Source organism: Corythoichthys intestinalis, chromosome 16 (assembly GCF_030265065.1).
Source record: "Corythoichthys intestinalis isolate RoL2023-P3 chromosome 16, ASM3026506v1, whole genome shotgun sequence".
In the NCBI taxonomy this organism is placed as follows: domain Eukaryota; kingdom Metazoa; phylum Chordata; class Actinopteri; order Syngnathiformes; family Syngnathidae; genus Corythoichthys; species Corythoichthys intestinalis.
In genome coordinates, this window is record NC_080410.1 from 14,809,487 (window position 1) to 14,822,275 (window position 12,789).

The 12,789-nt window shown below is 37.0% G+C and overlaps 1 protein-coding gene across 2 annotated transcripts in view; it reads right to left on the minus strand.

Moving 5' to 3' along the window:
* LOC130904351 (ATP-sensitive inward rectifier potassium channel 12-like) overlaps positions 1-12,073 on the minus strand; it is a 29,393-nt gene extending 17,320 nt beyond the window's left edge. The window contains exons 1-2 of one of the 2 annotated variants that reach the window (XM_057817060.1): positions 11,804-12,073; positions 5,319-5,436 (exon numbers count right to left, since the gene is read on the minus strand). In XM_057817060.1, coding sequence (XP_057673043.1) covers positions 5,319-5,347 — 29 coding nt within the window. In that variant the 5' untranslated portion in view covers positions 5,348-5,436; positions 11,804-12,073. The remainder of the gene's footprint in view (positions 1-5,318; positions 5,437-11,803) is intronic. The other variant, XM_057817061.1, reaches the window with a different exon arrangement.
* Positions 12,074-12,789: the final 716 nt, after the last annotated feature.

The following is a 12,789-nucleotide window of genomic DNA, read 5'->3' on the forward strand; positions in this document are numbered from 1 at the left end:
CTCAGGGAATAATGTTTTTATACCCTCCTACATGCACAGCACTTTCGAACTAGTCTTGAGTAGCTGAGTGGTTAACATGCTTAGCTGCTAAAATGACAGCGTGGGTGAAAATTTGCAATTGAGAGGGAGGAGAACAAGAAAAGTAGCACAGCAATGTCACCATCAAAATTAGTTCCTGTTCATATAGGTCACAGGGTAAAAAAAATACATAATTTTTTCCCTAGCATAATTTGATAAATCTATTGTAAATTTTACAGTTACTGAAGCACTATACCATTTTTACAAGTATTTCATGGTTTTCACTTTATTTCAAAATTCTGGCAACCACAACTGCCTGTATTATACTCTAAATTGATATTGTTTTTGTTTTTTTCTTGTTTTTTTACACTGCATTTGGGGCCGCCAGCCATGAAAAAGTACACTGAAGATTATAGTAGCCATAAGATCAGCAAGAAAGTTATTTTAAAATGATTGTGATGTGACAATAGTCTCGCAAATGTTATTGTCATTAAAATAAAACATTGGTATTGTGTCACATAAGATATATTTTTCAAACCCTTGTAATCTTATGGGTGACGGCCTAAGTCTTATTCGTGTTTTATTTTTGGTTTTTTAATTTTCCCCTACATTCTGTTGTGTTTCCTCCGTAGAAGTAGTAGCTACTATCTGTCATATTTATTCCTATGCACCGGCCGTCCTTTTAAATATAAATAAATCTAAATACATTGGGGCAAATAAGTATTTAGTCAATCACTAATTGTGCAAGTTCTCCTACTTAAAAATATTTGAGAGGCCTGTAATTGTCAACATGGGTAAACCTCAACCATGAGAGACAGAATGTGGAGAGAAAAAAACAGAGAATCACATTGTTTGATTTTTAAAAAGAATTTATTTGCAAATCATGGTGGAAAATAAGTATTTGGTCAATACCAAAAGTTCATCTAATACTTTGCTATGTACCCTTTTTTGGCAATAACAGGGGCCAAACATTTTCTGTAACTCTTCACAAGCTTTTCACACACTGTTGCTGGTATTTTGGCCCATTCCTCCATGCAGATCTCTTTTAGAGCAGTGATGTTTTAGGGCTGTCATTGGGCAACACAGACTTTCAACTCCCTCTGCAGATTTTCTATGGGGTTGAGATCTGGAGACTGGCTAGGCCACTCCAGGACCTTGAAATACTTCTTATGAAGCCACTCCTTTGTTGCCCTTGGCTGTGTGTTTGGTATCATTGTCATACTGAAAGACCCAACCACGTGTCATCTTCAATGCCCTTGCTGATGGAAGGAGATTTTTACTCATAATCTCTCGATACATGGCCCCATTCATTCTTTCCTTTACACAGATCAGTTGTCCTGGTCCCTTTGCAGAAAAACAGCCCCAAAGCATGATGTTTCCACCCCCATGCTTCACAGTGGGTATGGTGCAATTCAGTATTCTTTTTCCTCCAAACAAGAGAGAACCTTTGTTTCTATCAAAAAGTTCTATTTTGGTTTCATCTGACCATAACACATTCACCCAGTCCTTTTCTGGATCATCCAAATGCTCTCTAGCGAACCGCAGACGGGCCTGGATGTGTACTTTCTTCAGCAGTGGGACACGTGTGGCAGTGCAGGATTTTAGTCCCTGGCGGCGCATTGTGTTACTGATAGTAGCATTTGTTACTGTGGTCCCAGCTCTCTGTAGGTTATTTACTAGGTACCCCCGTGTGGTTCTGGGATTTTTGCTCACCGTTCTTGTTATCATTTTGACGCCACGGGATGAGGAGAGAGTTGAAAGTCTGTGTTGCCCAACGACAGCCCCAAAACATCACTGCTCTAGAGGAGATCTGCATGGAGGAATGGGCCAAAACACCAGCAACAGTGTGTGAAAAGCTTGTGAAGACTTACATGAAAACGTTTGGCCTCCGTTATTGCCCAAAAAAGGGTACACAACAAAGTATTGAGATGAACTTTTGGTATAGACCAAATACTTATTTTCCACCATGATTTGCAAATAAATTCGTTAAAAATCAAACAATGTGATTTTCTGTTTTTTTTCCACATTCTGTCTCTCATGGTTGAGGTTTACCCATGTTGACAATTACAGGCCTCTCTAATACTTTCAAGTGGGAGACCTTGCACAATTAGTGGTTGACTAAATACTTATTTGCCCCACTGTATATAGGCATTAAAGTTCAATATGAGTTTACAATTTATCAAGCACTATCACTGTGTTTGTGTAGTGACTTAGCAGGTAGCTAATTTAGGTATTAACAAATGAAAAAACAATGTTCATGTACATGTTGTTTGGCTCCTACAGCAGATTTAAAGTTCCTAAAATAAATAAAAGAGGTATCTGAAAGATCAAAGATCTTGACTCTAACGCCCCATTAAGAAATTACTTGGGTAAAAATCCTCAGATGAGTATTTCAATTCCGCAAACTTGTCCCTCTTTAAAATGGATTACCATTTAGGAAGGTGAGTTCAGTTTAGCTTCATGGGACAGATTGGTGTCATGGCAGATTATCAGATTATTCTTTGTATTAGTCTGAGTCTCATCACTAATTACAATTGAATTAACATATTATAACATTCTACTTGGGAGCATATTGTACCAAAAAATTCTGCTGCGCAAAGTACAAAGAAATACCCATACAGGCATGCCTGGATTAGTTTGTTGTGGAATAATGTAAAAACCATGACCTCTACCCAATCAAACCCCTTTTAGGATTAATGACAACTGAGTTTATGAGCACAGATCATTCATGTTTGATCTCACAAATATTTAATTGGACATCAAATCCTATCGAGTGTACTGTAGTTGCCAGAAGAGAGATGGATACTGTTTAGATATCATGTTCAAATGTCTATAACATTATTATCTATACCATCAATTCATATTAAAACATGCAGACAATGTGAACATTTTTTCATGATCAAGATATGTCATGTTATTGTTCTCACAACATGTGCTGTGTTAGGAGGCGAACTCTGTGTAGGACAGTACAGGATGGCCTTAGCCTTTGTGAGGATCCGCTTGCTTTAAATATCCCTGAGCTGGTTCTGACTCACACTTCCCAACTGTGCTGTACGATATAACGATAAATAGCGGCAAAACTATGTAAGAAAATATATATATATATATATTTTGACATTGCATCATTTTGGACAGCAGATGGCGCCATTTTTGGGGGGTGAATTACTATATTAATGGAATTCCATATGCCGTAGTAGTACTACCAGTCGTCCTGAAGATGTCCCTGTCTCCACTGAATAGTCTGTGCCAGCCGAATGTGAGTAATGCATGCAAGACAACTGAAAAGAGCAACATATACAGTACTGGCCAAAAGTTTTGGCACCCCTGCAATTCTGTCAGATAATGCTCAATTTCTCCCAGAAAATGATTGCAATTACAAATGCTGTGGTAGTAATATCTTCATTTATTTTGCTTGCAATGAAGAAACAAAAAAGAGAATGAAAAAATGTTTTAATATCGTTATCATTTTACACAAAGCTCCAAAAATGGGTTGGACAAAAGTATTGGCACCCTCAGCCGAATACTTGGTTGCACAACCTTTAGACGAAATAACTGCGAACAACTGCTTCCGGTATCCATCAATGAGTTTCTTACAATGCTCTGCTGGAATTGTAGACCATTTTTCTTTGGCCAACTGCTCCAGGTCTCTGAGATTTGAAGGGTGGCTTCTGCAAACTGCCATTTTCAGATCCGTCCACAGGTGTTCTGTGGATTCATTCCTGGCCATTTTAGAAGTCTCCAGTGCTTTCCCTCAAACAATTTTCTAGTGCTTTTTGAAGTGTGTTTTGGGTCATTGTCCTGCTGGAAGACCCATGACCTCTGAGGGAGACCCAGCTTTCTCACAATAGGCCCTACATTATGCTGAAAAATTTGTTGGTAGTCTTCAGACTTCATAATGCCATGCACACGGTCAAGCAGTCCAGTGCCAGAGGTAGCAAAGCAACCCCAAAGCATCAGGGAACCTCCGCCATGTATGACTGTGGGGACCGTGTTCTTTTCTTTGATGGCCAGGTTTTTTCCCCTGTAAACTCCATGTTGATGCCTTTTCCCAAAAAGCTCTAGTTTTGTCTCATCTGACTAGAGAACATTCTTCCAAAACGTTTTTGGCTTTCTCAGGTAAGTTTTGGCGAATTCCAGCCCGGCTTTTTTGTGTCTCTGGGTCAGAAGTGGGGTCTTCCTGGGTATCCTACCATAGAGTCCCTTTTCATTCAGACGCCGATGGATAGTACGGGTTGACACTGTTGTACCCTCGGACTGCAGGACAGCTTCAACCTGAATGAATGTTAGTCGAGGTTCTTTATCCACCATCCGCACAATCTTTCGTTGAAATCTATCGTCAATTCTTCTTTTCCGTCCACATCTACGGAGGTTTGTCACAGTGCAATGGGATTTACATTTATTGATGACACTGCACACGGTAGACACAGGAACATTCAGGTCTTTGGAAATGGACTTGTAGCTTTGAGATTGCCCATGCTTCCTCACAACTTTGCTTCTCAAGTCCTCAGACAGTTATTTGGTCTTCTTTCTTTTCTCCATGCTCAATGTGGTACACACAACGACACAGGACAGAGGTTGAGTCAACTTTAATCCAATTTAATAGGCTGCAAGTGTGATTTAGTTATTGCCACTACCTGTTATGTGCCACAGGTGAGTAACAGGTGCTGATATTCGATTACTACCAAAGCATTTGTAATTGCGATCATTTTCTGGGCGCATTATCTGACAGAATTGCAGGGGTGCCAATATTTTTGGCCAGCATTGTATAATCCACACAAAATGAAGACATAATAAACTCCAATATCAAAATGTACTATTTATGATATTATGCTAACCTGATAAACAGCAGTCTTAAAAGTCAAAACAATTAGTAATAAGTACTATTAGTAGATAATTATATGCATTTACATTTCAGCAAAAATGTGTGTGTTACTGTGCGTTTTCTGTTGCAGCCCTATTTGATACATATAACATCTGTGGCAGGTCAGTTTAATGTCTATTCAAAAATAGAGTGAGTGGGGAGGGGAGCTGTCAAAATTGTTTTATTTACCGAATAATTAAAAATATATCGTTGTTATATGAATATTTGATTAAAAAAAAAAAAGGCCCATATAATGACAGATTTGTTTTCCATCGCACAGCACTACTGCCAAATCGAACAATTCTACTGGTGAAGAATTTTGGACTACACTATGCTTATTGCTTATTTCTGGGTTCATGTACACCCAAATCAGATCAATCTGCGCCACCGTTTCAGCAGTCCCACACAGAAAACTGCCTCCATCACCTGTTGGACCTACTTGTTCCCATGGCAACAATAATCCCTCATTTGACGTTTGGGTGGGAGGCCAGAGTCTGATCACTCCCACGGATCAGGCGTCCACCTTGCAGGCAATACTTGGGCCTCTCAGAAGACAGCTACAGGAGAGCAGAAGAAATTGAGCGCGTACAGCATGTACAAAATGGTCTGTTTGGATTTGAAATAAATTACCACGAAGACATTCTGACAATCTGATTTTGTCTATGCTATCTACAGGGCAGTATCAAGTCTACCGTAATGTATTGTTGAATTAAAAATGCGGCTTTGGACTTAATCCTTGTCGACTCACGGACAGATGAGACAGGATTATCTTGTCACAAGGAGCACAATTAATCAGATTGTGCAATGACAGCTCCTTGTGAAGGAAACGTTTGATGAAATTACATGAATATAGACTACAAAGGGTGGACAGTGTATAAAACGATGAATTCTTTCCGTGTCATTGATGATGATAGACGTGCAACCATGAGGCTCATAAAAGCTCAATTAAAACTCTTTCAATGAGTTTATCACTTGTAGAAATCCAATCCATTTGAACTGGGAGGGTGGCATCCCTTTCGACTTCAAATGGATTGGACGTCCAGTGCCAAAAACGACAGCCAATGAGTTCTGACAACACGGTAGAGGGTTCTCAGTATACGTTTACTAAAAACGTGCAAAACGCAAGAACAAGAAAATGGATAACAAACGAGCCTTCTGTAATGAACTGGATTAAAGTTATCCGAAATGTAATTCATAGAACAGATTATAGAAAAATAAATTTACCTCTTTTATAAAATAAACTCCATACATTGGTTATTTTTTATGTGTGTGAATTTCCTTTTCATTTTAGAGATACAGTGATCCCTCGCACTTCAAACTTGGCGGCCTTAGTCTCAAAAAAACAAAATAATAAATACAGATAAACTGTCCGGAGCCGAAGGCGTAGTCTCACTCTCGCTCCCTCCCTCCCTCTCCCTGGTCTTTGTTCGTCAGACAGTGCACCGGAGTTGCTTATTAAAGTTAACGATGTTGACAGATGTTTGGGTTTGATCTTGCCACAGATGCTTGTAAGCCGAAGCTTCAAAGCGCCACATGCGTCAATCATCTTGTTAAACAGTTGTTGTGGCAACTCATTGTGTGTAAGTGAGCAGCTTGAGAGGATTTGAGTTTACTCACTCAATGAAGCATTTAATAAAGCCAAGCATTTACCTACTACTTTATTGTTGTTTAAAAAAAATAATTTGGTGGGAGAGTAACATGTTTAAAACTTATCATAGTTATTTCATTTGAAGTGCTTGAAAAACATGTATTAAAATATAAATATGCTTTTTTTTTAAAATTATACTTTGGAGAAAAAAATGAAAAAAAAAAACATGTTATATATATATATATATATATATATATATATATATATATATATATATATATATATATATATATATATATTTTTTTATTATTATTAAATTTATTAGGATCATGGAAGCTTCCACTTGAGGAAAATATATACATACAGCATATCCTGTATATACATAATATGATAAAAATATACAGTACTGTGCATATATATATATATATATATATATATATATATATATATATATATATATATATATATATATATATATACTGTATATACTGTGTATATATATATATATATATATATATATATATATATATATATATATATATATATATATATATATATATATATATATATATATATATATATACTCACCGGCCACTTTATTAGGTACACCTGTCCAACTGCTCGTTAACACTTAATTTCTAATCAGCCAATCACATGGCGGCAACTCAATGCATTTAGGCATGTAGACATGGTTTAAGACAATCTCCTGCAGTTGAAACCGAGCATCAGTATGGGGAAGAAAGGTGATTTGAGTGACTTTGAACGTGGCATGGTTGTTGGTGCCAGAAGGGCTGGTCTGAATATTTCAGAAACTGCTGATCTACTGGGATTTTCACTCACAACCATCTCTAGGGTTTACAGAGAATGGTCCGAAAAAGAAAAAAATATCCAGTGAGCGGCAGTTCTGTGGGTGGAAATGCCTTGTTGATGCCAGAGGTCAGAGGAGAATGGCCAGACTGGTTCGAGCTGATAGAAAGGCAACAGTGACTCAAATAACCACCCGTTACAACCAAGGTAGGCAGAAGAGCATCTCTGAACGCACAGTACGTCGAACTTTGAGGCGGATGGGCTACAGCAGCAGAAGACCACGCCGGGTGCCACTCCTTTCAGCTAAGAAAAGGAAACTGAGGCTACAATTTGCACAAGCTCATCGAAATTGGACAATAGAAGATTGGAAAAACGTTGCCTGGTCTGATGAGTCTCGATTTCTGCTGTGACATTCGGATGGTAGGGTCTGAATTTGGCGTCAACAATATGAAAACATGGATCCATCCTGCCTTGTATCAACGGTTCAGGCTGGTGGTGGTGGTGTAGTGGTGTGGGGAATATTTTCTTGGCACTTTTTGGGCCCCTTGGTACCAATTGAGCATCGTTGGAACGCCACAGCCTACCTGAGTATTGTTGCTGACCATGTCCATACCTTTATGACCACAATGTACCCAACTTGTGATGGCTACTTTCAGCAGGATAATGTGCCATGTCATAAAGCTGGAATCATCTCAGACTGGTTTCTTGAACATGACAATGAGTTCACTGTACTCAAATGGCCTCCACAGTCACCAGATCTCAATCCAATAGAGCATCTTTGGGGTGTGGTGGAAAGGGAGAGTCGCATCATGGATGTGCAGCCGACAAATCTGCACCAACTGTGTGATGCTATCATGTCAATATGGACCAATCTCTCTGAGGAATGCTTCCAGCACCTTGTTGAATCTATGCAACGAAGAATTGAGGCAGTTCTGAAGGCAAAAGGGGGTCCAACCTGTTACGAGCATGGTGTATCCAATAAAGTGGCCGGTGAGTGTATATATATATATATATACATATCTCTTTCCAATGCTAAATCTGAATAAATGCATTGAACACACACACAGAAAAAACGTTTTTTTGGGGGGGGGTGCGCTACTTCTCGGTTTTTCACTTATCGTGGCGGGTTCTGGTCCCCATTAACCGCAAAAAACGAGGGATCACTGTATGTCGGTGATATGAATTTTACATGGATGTGCAAGATGTGTCCATTTGGGGTTGGAGGGGCTGTTTTTACATACTGTACTGTATATGTGCTGCTTGATTTGGTATCACTTTTGTAAAGGACAGAGAAAATATAGAGGGAGGTGAAATTTTTAACAGAAGCTTTATGTCTGTTACTTTATTTGTCCCTTTAATCAAACAATTACAATTAAGCCATATTTTAATTTGTTCTTGACATGCTCAAGTTCTGTCAGATTAAGCAAATTTAGTGAATATTTTTATTTACACTTTTTTGTCTTTTCTGATATGATAAACGATTTTAAGACACAACAATATAGCCACTGAAATATAATAATAAGGAAATAAATCCACAGGCTACATACGTACAGTATCGTATCATAATACATGCAAATGCAAATTACAGCCAATATAAGCTGTTATACAGAGACAAAAAAAAAAAGTTTGGGGTGATATTTTTACAGTGATGATAATCTTAAAATATATTAATTACTGTTGCTGTAGTTTGCAGTAGAGTAATAGTAGTAGGGCTGAATTTTCTTGATCAACTTAAAAGAAAATTTAAGAGTTTTTGTTAAACCAAAAGCCAATTCTTTCTAAATGTTATCAACTATTTTATTTAACCCTTTAGGGTCAGTGTTCACTACAGTGGACAGCTATTCAAAAGTTGACACTTGAGACCGTTTTTCAAGAATGACTATTTTTGGTCATTCAAAAAAAGTTTTTTTTTTTTTTTGTTGAACACATAACACATTTAACCCTTAATAGGGCAAATGAGAATTTTTGGACTTTAAAAAACTTGAATATTACCCATTATTATTTTCATAATTGTAAACAAATGTATAAATTCATACAATATAAATAAAAACTAAAATAATGATTAAAAAACTACTTTAAACGTCTAGCGCCGTCAATGGCAGCTAGTGAGTTAAATGAGTGCCTTGTAAGGGTTATGAGAAAAAAAAAAACAGAACTCGTGCATGAAAGGGAACGATTCTGCACAAATGTACCGCTTGTCTGAACAGAATCATTGATCCCACTTATAAAAATGTAAATCACTGTAAAACACTGGTATTAACACTGGCTGGAATTATGATAAATGTATTGAATCTCTATTCGACGTCGAGTTTACAGATACCTGATGCTCACACTGAGATCTCTTGATTACTTGATTACTCCCAGATATTACTGACAACCATTCTCAAACACCAAAAATAACAATAGTATTGCCTTGTGATTAATCAAATTACAATGTAACACAATCAGCCATGAGTTGTAGAGATTTTCTTCTATCAGTCACAAAACGACACATCAAGCGTGGGTTGCACCGATATGTTATCATTGTTTTCATCCCCCGCCGCATCCATTGCAAGTCATCTCAGATGCAACTCATTTTTGCATTGCTCATTTTTATTCAATTACTAGCGTCATTTACAATGATGGCAGCATATGCAAAGATAAAATGATGAATGTCATTATGAAAAAGGATGCCGAAAGCAACAGTGGTGTGTCAAACTGATTGATACAGTACAGTGGTTTATGTTTACATTTACATGTGGTTTATGTTTACATTTACATTCTTTCTTCCAACCAAGGGCGTAGGTTTGCATAGGGACAGTAGGGACATAACACTACCAACTTTTCAGGATCCTAAAATTGTCCCCACCAACTTTTATGCAACCTTATTTGCATTATATAATGAGTTCAGTTATACAGGTAATTTAAATCGTCTTTCCAGATGTTGTAAGGATAGAATTGACCCTACCATTATTGTGAATTATTTTCATTATGTTCAGACTTGCATTTACCCCTTTTCACTTGCTGAATGCACCGGTCATCTTATTTCCCCTCAAACGCACGTTTGATTGGCTGATGACTTGCACTGATTTCAAATGTAGTGATTTATTTTCTACATTATTTATTTAAAACAATTTTTATTTGCAGCCTATGCAGACATTTTTTCATATGATCATACATGAATAATCGTCAAAGTAAAAAAGTTTTTTTTTTTTTTTTTTGGAGTTTAGCTGTGCTTGTGGACAAAAGCAGTAGTGTTTTACCTGAAGGACGGCCAAATTTTTATTTATTTTTGTTATACCATGACTAAAAAGTTTTTTTTTTTAATGATACAGTACTTATTTATTTAGACAGACAATGCTGAGTGGTCATAAAACAAATGTTTATTTTTTGCATTGTGGATAGTTAATAATATTGACAAGTTTGTATTTGTTGTGCATGTAAATGTAATTTATGTGCGCATATTGCAATTTCAATTTGCTAATAAAATCCAGACATTTATTCTGGAAGGTTTCAAACTGTTTCTTTAGTAGTTTTTGAAAAGAAAGATTTGAATCGAATGGTGCATCACCTGACCAATATACATGAAAGTTAGTATTAGTAATACAGATTTAGGTTACATTGATAATATAGCCTATGACTTAATTTGGTTCATATTCGTGAGAAATGTAGCCCTGACTCCCATTCACCCAATCTGTTTGGTCATATCAATGTCCCGTCCACAGAAAATAGTGTACATGCTGGTTATGCTGTTATATCGTCCCTACCAATGTTGAGACAAAACCTACGCCCTTGCTTCCAACTGGACTTTGCTTTAGTTTCGCGTATGATTTTTATTTACGTTCCACGCGGAGTAAATATTCAAACAATGCATAAAGGTACAGTGGCTTGCAACACTATTAACCCTTTATTGCCAAACATATCACATTTGATACACCTAAAATTTCATGATTTTGAGACTAATTCAGAATATTGACAATTCTTTTTGGAAAAAAAAAAAAAAAGATGGATGCAAGTCAACACATGCATCTGCAGGTTCCATGAGAAAAACAAACAGGATTTAGCAAGGGTTATAGATATCAGAGCACTTATTACACATATTCATTTTGACTTTTCTTTTTATACAAATTTGAAAAAAAGGTTTCATTAGGACCTTATTTTTCAATTTTGGGATTCTCTGATAATAGCTTCATGTTGCAGGTATTTAAGGGTTAAATAGACTTTTCAACAATAAAACCTCTTTCTTGTTTTAATTTTTGCAACTGTATTTCACCCACAAAAATGCAGTTCACTTCACATGATGATCAGTAAATTGTACTGAGCATATGTAGATGTTATACAGTATTGTACTGTTGTTATACACGGGTATCACTTTCAGATACACGTACATTGGTAAAATATGTTGAGATACTGAGAGTTCTTCTAATATTTTAGATCGGCTTTATAAAAGTACAAAATATTAAACAAAGTGATCAACCTCACTGTTGTGTTATCAAAATTGGCTTTTTACTGTGTAAGCAGAAACTGATAATGATTTAAATGATACTCACCAGACTACGAGATTTCTGTTTTAATAGTTTTCCTCGTGAGTTGAAACTTAATTTCTCAAAGTCATATACAGCAACTATCCTACATTTGGATTTCTGTCTTGAGCACTTTGTTCCAAGTGCCTCTCTTTCACTTTCAATAAGTGAATTCCTCTTCAATACCTCTTCATCATTCCTTCCTTATAATCCGTAACTGTCCTCCTTTGCAGAGAGAGTAATCCTGCCACTGAGCGCTCTCCTGTGTGGTGCCTGGGCTAAAACTGCTGTGTCAATCTGCCCGATGTAGATATGTGATGAGAGGGGGAGGATAAGGGATGATGTCAACAAAAGGTGGTGATGGTGATGAAGAATATAAAAGGTGAATGTGTTCCATAATCTTTGCATTGTAAAAAGAGAACGAAATAAAGTACTTTATTGAAACTAAATAACCTCCTTTAAAGTACGTATGACAGGAGAAAAAAAGTTTTAAATAGGATTATTATGTGAATTAGAATCATATTTTGAGACAATTCGACTATATACAACAATTTAGCAAAGAGCAGATGACGAGAAATTAGTCTTTTAATCTGCCGGTTAGCCACGCTTACCATTATAGACCCTACTCACCAACGTCACAGAATGACGTGTTGCTGTATCCGGCCGCCATATTGTCTGTCTTTGTTTATCCGTATTCTCAATGGTTTCAATTTGTCGTGCAATTTATAGTGCAATTCATGGAAGCCCCGGTGTTTTCAGACGCTGTAAACTCATTGGATGCGTTGCATAAAAGGCGTTATGTGGAAAAGCTTCAGTCTATCCATTCGCCAGATCCATATTTGATGCCTAAATCGATATTTTTCGACCCGCTGTCTTCGCCCTCTCTGCCTGACATCTGCTACCCTGATATCAACAACTATCTTGTCCACACAAAATCAGCCTATTCTCACAAAAGTTTGAAAAACTTTAAGAGCAGCACTCTAAGCAACATTACCCCGTGTGACCCTTTACTT